Source organism: Hesperophylax consimilis, chromosome 28 (assembly GCF_061612785.1).
Source record: "Hesperophylax consimilis isolate HC1 chromosome 28, BYU_Hcon_1.0, whole genome shotgun sequence".
Taxonomy (NCBI): domain Eukaryota; kingdom Metazoa; phylum Arthropoda; class Insecta; order Trichoptera; family Limnephilidae; genus Hesperophylax; species Hesperophylax consimilis.
The window spans coordinates 18,286,196-18,303,452 of NC_142863.1; the positions used below are offsets into that span (position 1 = coordinate 18,286,196).

The 17,257-nt window shown below is 34.8% G+C and overlaps 1 protein-coding gene across 1 annotated transcript in view; it reads right to left on the minus strand.

Annotated features, from left to right (window-relative positions):
* LOC149410294 (uncharacterized) overlaps positions 1–17,257 on the minus strand; it is a 57,179-nt gene that overhangs the window by 18,081 nt on the left and 21,841 nt on the right. The window contains exons 3-11 of the mRNA XM_089649026.1: positions 9,950–10,070; positions 7,983–8,090; positions 7,130–7,216; positions 5,717–5,883; positions 5,126–5,224; positions 3,787–3,909; positions 1,589–1,757; positions 680–858; positions 316–471 (exon numbers count right to left, since the gene is read on the minus strand). Of these exons, the coding sequence (XP_089505152.1) occupies positions 316–471; positions 680–858; positions 1,589–1,757; positions 3,787–3,909; positions 5,126–5,224; positions 5,717–5,883; positions 7,130–7,216; positions 7,983–8,090; positions 9,950–10,070 (1,209 nt within the window). The remainder of the gene's footprint in view (positions 1–315; positions 472–679; positions 859–1,588; positions 1,758–3,786; positions 3,910–5,125; positions 5,225–5,716; positions 5,884–7,129; positions 7,217–7,982; positions 8,091–9,949; positions 10,071–17,257) is intronic.

Sequence of the window (17,257 nt, forward strand, 5' to 3'; positions counted from 1 at the left end):
TCATTTTAGCAGGCAGCAAGAATGATTCTGGGCCCTGCCTTGGGCTAGAAATCGTATTTATCTATGTACCAATCCCTGCATTATCAGACAGCTCTACTGTTACCAGTGCCATCTATGAATAAACTCTTAAATACCATCTAGGATAACACAAAATTGATAAAACAAGATTTTCAAATATCGACATTCTTTCTTGAGCAGGCAATCAATTTAATTTGGCTATCTGAGGCCTGGGGGTCAAAAGGTTGTAAGTAAATCAGAGTTCAGAATTGTTGGGATTATGTATTCAACAGTGCCAACATATCATATTATTATTACCTGGGGGAAGCGACCTTCAAGCTTGGGATAGTTGCTGACCCCGTTCTCCAGGGCAGCCAGCACTGTTTCTCCGCTGCAGGAAATGACCACCAGGGGATCCTGCATGGGGATTATGCTGGACAGGTCGCGCATCGTAAAGTCTCCTGCTGCGTGAACCTGTGTTGCCATTAAATCACCATAGAATCAGTTACATTATGATAGCAAATTATCATAGAATCAGTTATTTACTAATAAATTATCATATAATGAGCAACGACTTGAAGGGGTTCCAGAACAGGGGCCAGGTTTGGTTCGTTCCCGATTACTACGGTAATCAGATTAATTTGTAAGTTATCATGGTATGAAGTAGAGCGTTGTTTGTTACCTGGTCACTCCTGAAGGTGCCGGAGTTGATGATGACCAAATCGGCGCTGGTGGCAGCCAGCACCACGTCGCAGATCCAGTTTCCGAGGTTAGATTCACTGGTGCGGATGGCCGTAAAGCGCCCCTCTAGCGGCACGGTGAACGTGCCCAGCACCTCGTCCATCTTTCCTTCCACAACGGCTTTAAATGCAAATTTCGCACATGAAGGACCATAGACAATAGAAACAAAGGGATGGAATAGATTATAGTGTGACATCCTTGACTTATCAAGTAAATTGATAATTCCAGCTTCGATTTATGATATACATATTTATAACTGAACACTTTACATAATGTTATTGTCTTAATATATAACTCACACCCCAGAATAGCAATAATGGCATGGAAGCGGGCTGACTGTCGCCGAGTAAACTGCACGGAGTTAATGAAAGTTACGCGTTTGATACACACCAAACGGTACCTAGACAGGTAGAAATAAAGGCGGGATGCCGCTGTACAAAGTTCTATTTTGCAGTACTGTGAGTGAAGGATATTGACGACACGCCTTTCACACTAATAACGGTTCATGACCCATCTCCCTAGTTTCTGTCATCTATGTGAAGGCCCCGCCATAGTCAGATCTGGTCACCAAAAACAGCTAAAGCCATTTCAAGCAACTCGTTTCAATTCAATTACACCATGGCAATACTGAGAATATCTTCCACTCTGGAAAGTGCCGCAAGTATACTATATATTATTTTAAATGTAAAAATTGTGAAATAACACAAATTAATCAAATAAAATTTACTCGCTCACGCCTGATTTGAACCCGCGACCTTCGGCTTGCTAGTCGTCAAAAAGAGGCAGTGAAAATCTTATGTCATATCAGAGGCATAGGACGATGGAGTTAATACAAATAGTATATACGAACAGGAGTAATGTTCCAGCTTCTCCTTGAGCACCGGATCCTCGGCGTAGGCGGAAGTGACCTGGATCTCCTCGATGTCCAGATCCACGCGGTTGTTCTTGTCGAAGTTCAGGGTGATCTTGGACAGGTTGCGGAAGTCACTGCCACTCTTTATGATGTACTTTCCGTTTAGCTGGAGAACAATAATTTTACCTATTTATTTCATGGTCAATCCGATACTTCTTTCCAAGACAATAAAATGGTCACATTCAGATATACTATTTATTATAAAAGTTGATAAACATAAAAGGTCTCGTACATCAGAATGTGACCATAGAAAATTTTCAGTTGCATTTTTGCTTACGATGGCAACCTATAAACATCAAGTGATAGTGGTTTTGAAACAAATTAAAGAGGATATGTTTAACTCCAGAATTTGACAGGAACTCTTTCAGGAAAATGTTTCTACTTTTAAAAGTGCAGGTCCGTTCCATTTTTTATATGTTTCTATTTTTAAAAGTGTAGGTCTGTTCCATTTTTTATGTTTCTATTTTTAAAAGTGCAGGTCCGTTCCATTTTTTATATGTTTCTATTTTTAAAAGTGTAGGTCTGTTCCATTTTTTATATGTTTCTATTTTTAAAAGTGTAGGTCTGTTCCATTTTTTATATGTTTCTATTTTTAAAAGTGCAGGTCTGTTCCATTTTTTATATGTTTCTATTTTTAAAAGTGTAGGTCTGTTCCATTTTTTATATGTTTCTATTTTTAAAAGTATATGTCCGTTCCATTTTTTATGTTTCTATTTTTAAAAGTGTAGGTCCGTTCCATTTTTTATGTTTCTATCTTTAAAAGTGCAGGTCCGTTCCATTTTTTTTATTTATTTTGATTTAAAATCTAATACATTGCTTCTCAGACATTACTTTCTTTTCAAAAACACAAAAAAATAATCATGCAATTATTTTTTATCTTACACAGCGTTAGTTTGTATATTTAGTTCTTATCTAAGGACGGATTGTTTCATAGAATTTGAACAATACAATGCATAATTTTCGGAAAGTACCACTAATTTCCGGACACAGTGTGTACCTACATAATATACTTGCATGCAAAAATATAAATGTTACACTCTTTTACTTTTGGAGCATCCTAGGATGTTTCACAGAATTTGAAAAAACTAATTAAATTTCAAAGTTAATATTCAAGTTCCGTGAAAGTCCTAATCAAGTACTGTGAAACAACCGGCTCATAGTGAAATAATAACACATTTTTCACAAAACTTGTGTTTTCACAAAACTTGAATTTTCACAAAACTTGAATTTTGACGAAACTTGAATTTTCACAAAACTACAATTTGACAATGAAAGTTGATGAATTGTTAAAATTCTGTGAAACAACCCGTCCTTATGTGTTATTCATCAAACTGTAGCAGCAGCTACAAGGTTTTAGAACATCGATGCATGCAACCCGCATGGCATTGGAAACTACTAGTAATACAGCGAATGTACGCTGCTTCTACTCGCGATTTTCCGGTTTGTTCTCGAACGAGTGTAACCTATATAAAGTGGCTACGTCGCGGTACCTAGGGCAGCCTTTAAACAGCCAGGGAGCGTTTCCTCTGCAACTTTCCAGCCGACACTGAGGCGGGCGGCCGATAAGCTGGCTCTGGCACCGCGCTCTGCCTCTCCACACCGCCCCCCGCATCGCGTCTCTCGGGCCACGGGTACACTGCCGTAGTTGCCCTTGCCACAGCGAGCCCATTCTCGCTCGCATCAAGCTGTCAAGATCCACAGCATCTTCGGCTCTCTTACATCACACTGGTACCAGGAAGACTCAACATCTTCCCCAGTGCTGAACACGTCAGATCTCCACCAACTTCAACGCCTCGACCTCTCCACTCTGTTCATCTCCGCTTCATCTGGTGTTGACCATCGACCTGGAGGATTTGCCACTGACTACATCCACCAATGCAGTGTCGATCCTCAGATCAAGTCCACCACTTGTATTCAACCTCAAAATCAAAATTAGGTAAATAGATTATGAGAAATTGTCTTTGCACACTTTGACATCTCATATCTCAGAACCCTGTCCAACTTAGGTGACAAGTAGTAGATTGTACCTACATTTATTAAAAGTTTCCATTTATATACATGGATGGCAGACAGTGTATGTATACTTCAGTGATTGTTAGTAACAGTGGATAAATTCAGGTGTTGCGGTGACTTACCAGGATGGTTTCGTAGACATGGTCGTGCCCGCCCAGGATGAGGTCTATCTCCTCACACTGTTCCGCTAGTTTCATGTCATTTGGAGTCCTCATGTGCGTCAGAGCTATGACGTAATCGCAGCCCTAGAACATTAACGACGTATATATTTATTTACTATACGCATTGCTGTAACTCAGTCTGTCTGTGAAACAATAGCGCGTTTTGCTTTTATGTCCAACAGATGGAGCTGTTTTTCAAAAAAAAGCCTGTATTTTTGAAACACATGAGTATTTGAACGCAAAGTTGTGTCAAAATTTCAAAGCAATCGGTGAAGAACTTTTGGAGATTTAAGATTTTGAGCAAATGAACATTTACATTTTTATTTATATAGATAGATTACATTTTGTGGCTGTCTAAATGTATGGAATTAATAAACCGGAAATCAATAGAAAGAAAACAATTTAGTTTTTTACATTAGCTCCACATGTTATCTTTGCCTATCAGAGCCTATGTCATCTTTAAGGATTATGTGTAAAGGTTTTTTTTAATAAAAGGAAGGAGATGAAGATCTGAGAAGGAAAAATGTATGAGGGTGCGTAGGAATCTGGGGGTCATTGTGATCAGGAGTGACGGTGGTTTGAATTCATCCCTCCCACTTTGGTGCAAGGAGATGGGTCTGCTAGAGATAAAAAAAATCTTCCTCAACCAGTCTCTCCAAATCTGGCCTGCCTGTGACGTATTGCAAATATATGAGAGATCTTTCGGCTGATCATTGATCATTGAATTATGATTGATAATATTCAAGAAATAATATCAATCATCACCTTAAGTAAATTTGATCAATTTTGACTAAAATTTAGCTTACTTCGGGAACACAAACACGCCCAAAAAACACATCTATTGGTTTATCATTGTTGTTGGGAAGTGAGTTAGCTAAAAGCTTCACAGTTGCACTCATAGAGGGCAGTGCAAAGAGCTTGCTTGGATGTTCGCAAGATGGCAGTTAGTAGCCAGTAGTCGCCAGGGCCAGTTAGAATGCTGCCAGACAAACTTGGTGTTTTCAGATCTCATTTAGCCAGCTCCTAGTTAGGTCGACTATCAAGTCACCTTGTAATACGCGAAGTATATAATAAATCCCTGATTTAACACAGAACTGATTAAGATTAAGAACTTATTCTTAATAAAATCCTTCCACAACGAGTTGGAGAACTGTTTGTGGGAACACAACAATTGTGATGAATTTTCAACACAACATATCGCATAGGTAACAGTTTGGGACATATCCAAATATATTATCATTAATCTTTTCACAAATGTAGAAATATATTATTATAGAAAGTGTAATGTGTATAGTCTTACCTCAGCTTTGAGTTGTGCTCCAAGTTTGGTACCGGCCTGCACATAGTCTAGGAATGTCACTTCTTCAGGGTTTATGGTAGCCAAGGTCTCCAGCCATTCCTGCAAATAGTATAAATAAGTACTTTATACAAAATATATTAATTTAAGCATTGTTATGGATTGTTAGATTGGTAGAGAAGGTTACTTTCTCTGGCTGTATGTAATACCCACATTTAATCTAACCAATCATGGGAATTTACCTTGACACAGCCATAATTCGAAACAATCATGGGAATTTTCTCTGTATCACACATATTTCTAATCAATCATGGGAATTTACCCCGGAACACCCATATTTCCTATCAATCATGAGAATTTACCTTGAAACAACCATAATTCAAAACAATTGTGGGAATTTACTGTGACGCAACCATAATTCGAAACAATCACGGGAATTTTCTCTGTATCACCCATATTTCTTATCAATCATGGGAATTTACCCCGGGACACCTACATTTACATTTCTCTAAATTTATTATGGGACACTCATATTTCTCTAGATTTACTCTGGCTACACCATATTTATAATCAATCAAATGGAAACCATCTCACCTGTTCCACCAATCCCAGCAGTCCGATTCTCCGGCCGCCCCAGTCCACCACGTGCGTGATTTTACCGTCGCCGAGCGGGCGACCCGTCTCGTTGTCGATCACGTTGGACATCAGCCACGGGAAGTTGCTCTGCGACACCCACTTGGACAGGATCTCCAGACCGTGGTCTGTAATCAACATCAAAACTAAATCGGCGTACTGATATTTATTTGTGACATCTGTGCATACTTTAGAAGGATTCTAACTGTGCAGTATTGAATACCAAGCAAAACACTTTATGTACTTATAGATTTCATAAAAATTATAAATTTACCATGATCTACGCAAATAAGAGGGAGGAGTTTTAGCAGCCTCAATATGCCGATGCGAAAGAAATGCAGCCGCCCAATCTTGGCGCTGGATAATGCCGATGGGTTAATCATTCAAGAGAAACACACATAGACAGTAATAAACAATACAAGAAATTAATTATTCATCGCTCTCAATACAATCAGGCGTATCTCATATTTGGAATTTTTTTAGTAGAGCCAACAGTTTTTTTTTTGTCGGATTCTTATACATTTTGTTATTTAGTTTCAATAACAAGGTTTTAATTGTGCATTTTTTCTATCCCATTAGCGAAACAATTATTTAATTTTTTGACTCTCTTAATAAATATCTAAACATATAAAAATATGTATGTTTATATTGAGAGCGACGAATTAGAGATATATAGAGAATATATAGAGACTTCGCCTACATCCTAACGATTTTCATTGGTTTAATTCGAAGATAATGGGTAACACGTCAAAGTTAGTGCCTGCGGCACTGTGAGGCTTTTAGTGCAGTCTAAGTGCGCCCATAAATCGGCGCTCTGAAGCTAAAGGGGTTAATATAAGAGTTAAACATGTAGAGCGGATCAACGGAGAAAGGAGTGTAAGGAGAATATGATAAGACGTGAAAGTGAATAGTAGGATGAGTCGGGGATGCCTCAGGAAGACATGGCACAAGTCTTTATAACATTTATGTTTTGATTTAATTTAATATCTCAGAATGATAAAAGTGAAATAGACTAATCATTCTTAAGGACAGGTTGTTTCGGAGAATTTGAACAATTCATCAAATTTCAACGTTCATTTTCAAGTTCTCTGAAAGACTTTTTCAAGTTCTGCTTTTATTTCAGTTCTGTCAAGTAACTGGCCTATAATGATATAATAACAGAACTTGAATAGGACTTTCACAGAACCCGAAAATGAACATTGAAATTCGATGAATTGTTCAAATTCTCCGAACCCACCCATCCTAAGAGTCTTAACTGACAATATTTTTTAAAAACTCTAGTTCTTTTGATGGCTATGTTTTTGTTTTAGATACCAAACAACCACGAAGATATACAAAATAAAAGCTGATGTCATAATAAAAATAATTGCTTACCAAAATCATGATTTCCAAATACGGCACAATGTGTTCCAACTTCATTCAAAACGGGAACCATCTGTTCTCCTTTGGTATATGTACTTACTGAAAACAAAATATATGTTACTGTCCTAAAACGGGAATCCTCCAAGTTTGGCAGTCAAAACATTTCATAATGTATAATCTTTTACTAAAAAAAAAAAAAAAAAATAAAAAAAAAAAAAAAAAAAAAAAAAAAAAAAAAAAAAAAAAAAAAATTAAAAAAAAATAAAAATAAAAAAAATAAAAAAAAAAATAAAAAATAAATAAAAAAATAAAAAAAAAAATTAAAAAAATAAAAAATGTATGTACAGTAAATCATTTTAACACGTTTTAATGTCTTTGTGCACACGGATAGTATCGAAAGTTTGGAACATCCGCCCGCAGTCCTTTCTTACCCCTAAAATGCTCAAAGATACAAGTTGCGTAGCGACATTTATCAATTACGTTTAAATTTAGACTCGAGATTCAATTAAAACAACACCATATACACAGAGAAAAGTACATTTTTCTTTTCTTTCCAATTTGTAATCTGTTAACTAGAGATATGCATTATTATATTAAAAAAGAGAGTACCTCTGTTTATACTTATTTTTAAGTAAAAAAATTTAAACATAAAATAACACAAAGACCTAACAAGGTATAATTTAAAAACGGTTGGTTCAAAATACGTAACATATCGTGTGAATCCTGAGAATCTATCATAAACTATCGATTATGTTTGATCTGGTGACAAGCTCCTTTTTTCGAGATATGTGCGGTAGATGTGAACATGTGTGTGGACGATTAGAGAGAACATTTATGGTGTGTAATATTTTTGAATGGTACTTACGCATGCTGGGGGAGAAAATATCCCCACTGAACAGGACGAGAGGATTTAAGTGAGCAAAACTTTTGACGGCTGTTGAAAATCTCGCCGCGCCGCCAATTGGTTCCGTTTCTGAAATGTTATTATTTTTCATTAATATACTTGCTTACTTATTTTTTTAAAAAGAAAGACAAACATTCCCGGGTTACGAATAACTTGACAATATTTGAAAATCTCCTACTACCACCACAGTAAGCTGAAAATGTTGCTTGTGTTGTGATGGAGGACTTAGCCAGCCGAGGAATTGAACACACTACGCCTGGGTGGGACCCAAACGTGATGTCAACTCAGCCACCGACCGGTCAAATATAAACCACTTATTTGTTAAATCTTAAATTACATTGTGTCATCGTGTTTTCGATACGTTGAGCTAGTGGGTCTATAGGATTCCCAATTGAATAAGTTGTGAGGCTGAAGGAAGTGGGGAGAGGAAGGAGATGGGAGAAGAAGGCTGGGATGTACCTGGCTAGTCAGATATGGTCACTAAACATGGCTAAAACCACATCAAACAACGTTTTGATTCTGAATGGTGGTATTTCGTTGGAAATGTGTCGCAAATATACTACATATTATATTAATTATTATTTTTTTTGGTAAACTAATGTTTAAGACAAGATTTTTTATGCATATTTATTTATGAATTTATTGGACAATTTTTATAGCGCCGCTTTTGTGAGATATCACCTCAGGGGCGCTTTACAGTTGATGCAGGTATTACAAAGATATAAATATTATTTTATTTATTATATGAGAAAGGCATTGTAAGTGCTGTAGCGTCGAGAAAAATCTAGATTAACTAATTAATAATAAACCGCTCGACCTACTTAGTACCTACTCCCGAATTATGTACCTGCAGTCCAAATCGCATCGTAAACAAAGTAATCTACGTACTACAAGCACCTACTTGTCTAACGACGACAATAATATCGCAAGTCGGTCTTACACATTACGAGAACTCGCCAGAAGGTTCGCGTCTACGGCCTAGGCATAATTGCCACGCCGTCGAAACTTCGGGAAAGGGCCAGACCGAGCGAGTGGTCTCGATTTAGTTGAAATTTAACTACCTGCTGTTGCCACCGACCGAACAATATAAATAAGCCCGACGCAGCGAGCATATTATTAGTGTTCAGTATTTACTATCGTCGGCTGCACCTACCTATTGTACTACGACCCAGTTTCGCGAGCATTCCATAGTATTTGTGCATAAATAAACGTGAAATATTGTGATTGTAAATCAGCTTTCAACTAATCAATAAACGCTATACCTGAGTTGGAGAGTTCTTTCATTTATACACCTCGATAACCACAGTGCTAACTCTCTCACTAGATGGCGTCGAGACAAATTGTCTACATTTTTGGTGAAGATAAATAAATATAATAAATAGGTAAAATAAAAGTTGGTTGTTTTCAGGTGAAAAAATGTAACAAGCAGTAATTGTTGAATGAAACACTAGTATATATTGAATTATTTCACGGATAAGAGATAAGCCGCCATAGCTCAGTGGTCAGAGCTGTCGACCGGAAATCGAAGGGACACGGGTTCGAGTCCCGTTGGCGTCATGTATCTTTTATCAGGAAATTTTTCAATGTGGATGAGTATTTCAGGCGAATAATTATTGCTTGTAAAATAATTGTTACATATGTATTATATTGATGAAATGCGAAAACAAACCTAAATAAAAATAAATTTGTTTGTGTGTGCCGGGATTCAAACCTGCAATCTCCGGATCTTTGTACGCAAGTTTAACGTGTGAAAATGAAGTGTCCACAACAATAAAACAGTACGCTAAGTGACACTACATCTTTAAGGATGTCTTAAAAATAATCATATGGATATTTAAGTGACATTACAAAAGTCAATAAAGCATAAGATCAGCACAAAATCGTTAAAATAAATTGAATTAATAAATAACTTGAAGGTTTGTACTTACGTGTGACCTGTTCAATGTTGTACACATCGTTGAAGTGGAGAATCACAACCTTGTCACGCGTCATATTACCGCCGAGGGAAGAAACTGCACGCCTGCCAGCCTGACGTACCTCCAAAGATGCCTAATACACAAAAAATCCATTAAAATCTTTACTTAGTGGAGTGCAATCACAGATTGTGTAATCTAGCAAAATTATTTTCTTGGACTGTACAACTGTACAGTGTCAAGACTAAACATTGGAGCTGTGATAATAATTTAAAGTTTTATTATTAAGGTTAAAAAAATCCGACGCCATTGGTGAGGTTGCGTCTTTTGAAAGTACACAGAAGTGCGTTCGAACAAATCGTAAAAACATTAAAATCGCACGTCGCAGTGTTGGCAAGCATACTGTGGTGGCAATTGTGTATATTTTCTAAGAACATACGATAAAAGGTTAAGAATCTAGTTTTTATTTAATTATAATAATTAATACATATCATAAAAAAATAAACCCAAATTAAAAAACTAGTTTTTATTTAACAAAAACGAGGTTCTAAGGCTGTTAATTTATTCGTATTATGTTTTTTGTATTTTTTAAGTATATTGTGTTATAACGCAGAGTGTATAAAAACCATACAGCTGTGGGACTATTTTATTTCCCCCCATATGTGGCAATACTAACGCGAATTAATCCGCTGCTATACGCAAGCGAGCAAGAGAAGAGGAATCTTCATTCCTGTTTTAGCGTTCGATCCAACCGCCAGTACTACCACTCTTTCTGACACCGTCACTGTGTTCTGTATAAATTATAATATTCGCCCTCACGAATAAACTAAATCAATTGTGCAGACACTCGTTTCAATCTCCCATCTCCTGAACACAATTTACGGTTTGGGCAGGCGCCGTAAATTACAGCTAATTACAGCCCTATACAAAACACTCTGAGACACAGCATTTAAAAACATGGTGCGTTTTTGGCATGTATACATTCAAAATACAAGTGCACCAATGGAGGGTAGGAAGTATACGTGATTAGTATGGACAAATCTTGTAAACTTTCTAAAGAATTAATTTTTTTTAATTCTGAAAACATACAGCACTAGTGCTAAAGTGCTGTATGTTATTTTTACTGCATTTTCAATCATATTCATATTTATGTAAAATTGAAAGAACACTCTGACTCCGAAATCTTCAGATATTGTGTCGCCGACACATATAAGATCTTTTAATTCAAATAATTAACTCTATCAAATAATATGCCATACATAATAAGTGAAGAGAATTAGTAGATTCATGTCAAAACAGATTTAGAAATAAATTCTTCTCTGTACTTTGACGTAGCCTCACTCCATTTTTCACCACACTCCCCGAGGCTGATTTCGTGACAAGTTGTGTCCACCCCCCTATAGTATACAGTATCTGTACAGACGTATAACTGTCTTGTACATTATTCATTAGTAATTTTTTTAAAATTTAAATTAAAAATTGTACCAAATTTAAAAAACATTCAAACGATCTCCGAGATATTTGCTTATAACACTAAAGCCGGGATAATAAAATATTGTAAGTAATCAGTAAAATTAAAGCAAATTTGAAGAATGTATGACAAATACAAATCAATGTACATATTATAAAACAATACAATAATTTATTGCTGCTAAAACTAAAACAATAGTGTCCCGTTTATCTCTTACTTTGCATTATATATACCGGTTGTTATTACCGATTTCTTTGCATTTTGACAATGGTTGGATAATCCAAGGTAGGATAATCGGGGCTCTGCTGTACACACATTACACAATACACATGCTGATCAAGCAACTACATAATGAATACGATTTGGTGATATCCACAATGTGTAATGATAAAATAAGATATTTCAAAAATAAATATTATATTAACACTAGCTGACGTGTACCCGACGTTGTTCGACTTTTCTCTATTTTCTATAAATATAATATGCATGTATTATATACAGGGTGTATCGGCACGTACCCGACAAACTTTAACCAGCTATTCCTTAGCATATTTGGAGTAAAAAATCATATTTTCACCACATGTCACCACTGTTTTATCCTTTGTCAAAGTTTGAAAACCCATCTGGCAATATTTTATTCGAATTCCGTTGAATAATGTACGTGTGTACCTATATTGGCGCGCTTTTACAATCACAACGAAATGGCACGGCACCATTCGTCTCATTTTCAACTATTATTATTTAGTGTGTGCGAAAGAGCAAAGACGCTTTTCGACATACTTGCTTATAACAGCTGTTGAACACGAAAAGCAATGCCAATGACAGTGATGTAGTGTGGAAATTTTTATTTTTTTTGTTTTTAATTGAAAAAAAAATGCTACCGGACAGCAAAGTGCCAATAACATTTTTTACTCCAAATGTGCTAAGGAATAGCTGGTTAAAGTTTGTCGGGTACGTGCCGATACACCCTGTATATAAATTTTCCAGAACAAATTCTCTAAATGATAGTGAAAATCCGTCGAGTATTTTAGAAGAGCTAAACGCACAAACAGACAGACGCGGATATCGATATTGTTTTATACTATTTAGAGATATTGTAGAATATTGTCTTGTACAAATGCAGGGACGTAATGATAAACTCCTCGGCCCCAGCGCCACCCGCAAAACAAATGCGTACACAACACTGAACAGAAAATTCCCGGAAGTGTGATGTATTTTTTTTTAATGTGAATACCACATAAGAGTCCCAACTGCTCCCAACCGTCTGGAGCCAGTGAGACTATGACATCCCCAATTGGGGTATGTTGTGCGACTGAAGGTATTGGGGAGCGCAAGGAGATGGGAAAGAAAAGGGTTGGGAAGTACCTGGCTATACAGATTTGGTCACCAAACCCGGCTAAAGCCATTTCAAGCAACATTTCAATACTGAATGGTATTACACCAGGGCGATACTGAAAGTATTTCCACTTTGGAACGTGCCGCAAATAAAGCTTACATTATTTCTAATGATTTAATTGAGAAATAATATAACTAATCAAAAAAAATTTAAGACCTCCGAATTGTCAGTCGTGAGCCTTACCTCTTGACCATGGAGGCCATCATATACTGTTGTGTTGGTACAAACAGGTCTCCAACTCGTCTTGGAAGGAGTTAATAAATAAGTGGTTCTTTTAGATTAATCAGGGATTTATTAATACTCCGCGTATTATAATGGTGACTCGATAGTCGACCTAACTAGAAGCTGGCTAATTGTAATCTGCAACAGTAAGTTTCTCTGAGAGCCTTACCACTGGCCCTGGCGACTACTTTTTTCTAATTGATATTTATAATACATCTAGAGATTATCTCTGTAGTCTTTGGTCAATTTTTACGTCAAGTGCAAAAATGTTAATTTTAAGTATTTAAGTATCTAATAAGGGTAACTCTTATTGTAAAATGTATTATATTTGAAGAGTTATTAACAACGCTAAAATTAGTTTTTCGATATCTCCAAAATGACGAAGTTATGAGCTTTCAAAGTGAAGTTGGGTAAAATGACAGCTCAAAATACCAGTGATGTCATGAGACACAATGACGAAGTTATGAGCTTTCATAGTGAACTTAGGTAAAATGACAGCTTAAAATACCAGTGATGTCACGAGACACAATGATGAAGTTATTTCGAACCTTTCAAAGTGAACTTGGGTAAAATGACAGCTCAAAATACCAGTGATGTCACGAGACACAATGACGAAGTTATGAGCTTTCATAGTGAACTTAGGTAAAATGACAACTCAAAATACCAGTGATGTCACAAGATACAATTCACAAATTGAATGGAAGTACGCATACTGCCAAGCCAGTCATTTATTTAATGTGACGTCACACGCTTATCGGCCAGGGAAATTTTATATATCTCAGGAGTGGTTTGACATAGAAAGGTCATCATATGTTCAAAGTATTGCCAATTTGATGTAATTTAAATGTGATTATAATGAAATTTTATGTACAACTCTTGGTTTAAGAGATATTTAACATAGTTCATGGGCTTTGATAATTTTTTGGCATTTTTTTTTTAAATAGATAATTTTTAAAAATTTACAAATAATTATAAGCAATAATTAGTCGCCTGAAATATCAATACAAATTAAAAATATCTCCAAAGTAAAAATAAATGCCGCCGACGGGAATTATTGCTTATAATAATTTGTTATCCTTTGCGCTTTGCATAAAAAAACCTTGTCTTATAAACATTAGTTAATCATTAAAAAAAATTATCTCGGAAATTATAGCTTGTATTGTGCACTGTAGCAAATTTACTATTACGACAGATATTTATTTTTTTAAATATACGGCAAAAATAAGTCCATAAATATTGCTGTTTTTGCGGGGTGTGCCGAGGTCGAAAAATTGGTTTTTACATCAATGTGCCAACCTAAATGATATATATCAAAAATCAAAACTACCTGACCTTTTTAAAGGAATTTTGCTATACTGACCACAGATCTGTTATTATCATTGATGTAAGTTAGTCTATGGTTATTATATATGATATGTTACATACTAATTAAACCAAAAAAAACTGAACGCCCTCTTAACCTTGACTTTGCTAAGCCTCGAGCAATCCATATTAAAAACAAAAACAAAAAATTGTGTCGGTGCAAATGTTCATAATTCAAATTGATGTTTAAAAGACAAAAGGAACATCATTAAACAAAACAACAACAAAAATCCTCGATAATAACTTAACACCAAAATAAATGCATTTGTAAATATTTAAATTTATTCTTACTGAAACGTTAGAGGTCAAAAAGGTTAACCTACGAACACAAATATATATAATAAAAGAGAAAATAATAATACAACATTTCCATAGACATATTTTTTTTTTTATTTATTTATTAACATTTAAACCCACTAAACTACTTATGTAGTTTGTCAGCAGGGACATAGAGACAACATTTATACATTCATAAGATACAATTTGAACGGTACATAATTACATAAATTGGTTACATTGCAGAAAAGTTTAAATAGCAGCATAAAAGCCTTATATAATAAGCAAGTAAAAATAAATGTATGAACAAATTAGTATTATCAACATAAAACATAAAAGCCTTATAAAATAAGCAAGTAAAAATAAATGTATGAACAAATTAGTATTTTCAACAAGTACATCAATAGTTTCATAAATAGAGGTAGGTAGTCAGGTATTACAAAATAATTGTTTTTCCATTTTCTAAGAATATGAATTCCATTTCAGGGGCATCAGTATAGATCATTATTATCCAATAACCATTTCCTTAGATTATATTTAACATTAGCAGTATACATGTTATTATTTTTAATTGTCATTGGTAATAAGTTAAACATTTTGGGTACTATATAGTTTAAAGTTCTTTCACCATATTTATTAGTACATTTCGGAACTACCAGTCCTTCATTTTGAGTGAATCTTGTGTTATGTTTATGGCAAACTCTTTCCCTATACAATGAATCAGACAATATAACATGTTGACTTACAATATTATAAAACAATAATCCTCTGACAGGTAAAATATTCAGAGACTTGTATATTAATTTAATGTTACTTCTGTGTTGATTGTCATATTTATGGATTAACAATTTTATAATGGAGTTTTGTAATGTTTGTATATAGCTTATATTAGTTTTACAAGAATGTCCCCAAGAAGTAATTCCATAACGTATAGTGGATTCAGCCAGAGATAAGTAGATTAACTTTAAAGTACTTATAGGCACGAAATATTTTATTTTATAAATCCTACCCACAATAGCTCGTAGACGTTTACAAACATTAGCAATGTGTACATCCCATTTCATGTAGCAGTCAATAGTAACACCCAAATATACATAACTTTTGACAAAATCAATGGTTTCACATGAACAGGGCTGTGCAACATTTTTATGTATGCAGTCAAATGTGTGTGTATATAATGAAGGAATTACATTACATCTGGCGTGTGGAGATCTGATGTGCATAATTTTAGTTTTTTTGGCGTTTATAAAGAGGCCTGCATCATGCGACCATTTCAGTAGGGCAATAAAATCATGTTGCATAAGGTTCATTGCAGTAACCAGATCTTCGTGCGATATTACGAGCGCCGTATCGTCTGCATATACAAAATGTTTAACAAATGAAAACAATTTTCTCATAATTGAGACATAAATAATATAAAGGGTTGGCCCTAGAATTGACCCCTGTGCAACACCTGTTGAGATATATTTTCTTTTGCTAAATTTTTTAAGAATTTTTACTCTTATTTGTCGATCAGTTAGTAAATTTTTTAATAAAACTAGCAGCTTTCCTCTAATTCCTATTGCCTCCAGTGTTTCTAATAGTTTATTTGTATCAATGGTATCAAATGCCTTAGAGTTATCTATGAATAAAACCAAAACTTGTTTTTTTAGATTTAATTCATAATTTATGTGATTTGAAAATTCCTGAAGCAGCATTTCCGTACTTTTTTTCTTTTGAAATCCATATTGGTTGGGATCCAACAAAGAGAAAGATTCTAGATATTTATTAAGTTTTATGGAAATGTATTTTTCAAGTATTTTTTCTAGGGCTGGCAATATGCTTATTGGCCTATAATTTTGAATATCTGTATGTTTGCCCCCTTTGTAAATTGGCCTAATGATGCTACTTTTTAGTTCATCTGGTATTACTGCTTGCGATAAAATTAAATTGATAAAGTGCGTTATAACAGGCCCTAAAATATTAATATGTGTCTTAATGTCAAACATTCGAATGTTGTCAATCCCTGGTGACTTTGAATTGTTTAATTTGCTAACAATAATATTGATTTCTTGGCAGGTAGCTCTGGGTAGGTACATACTATGTTGCACTTCATTCGGCCTGACGGTCGATGCTAAATAATCACATTTATGTATCATAGAGCTAACACTATTTATTTTGTAAAATATTCAACAAACTTATCTGCTACGGTTTCTTCATTATTCGTATTTAACATATATTTCGAGATTATTTCGTCACAACTACTTTTGGACTTGCGTCCTAATAATTTATTTATTTCATCCCAAGTTTTTTTTGTATTTCCAAAATAATTTTTGAATTTATTGTTAAAAAAGGTAGACTTACATTTAATAATTTCTTTTGTCACCTTATTTCTGAAAGTTTTATATTCCAATTCAAAGAATTGATTGCTAGGAAAATTCTTCCACCTTCTGTACAATGAATCTTTTTTTTTATGTTTTCTAAGATATTAGAAGTTATCCAAGGTTTTATTGACAGAGGTCTTTTTTTGGGTTTATAATTCATAACGATTTTACTCTGTTCATACAAATTCTTAAAGTTGTTTTTAATTTTACTATATAGTATATTGCAATCTTGT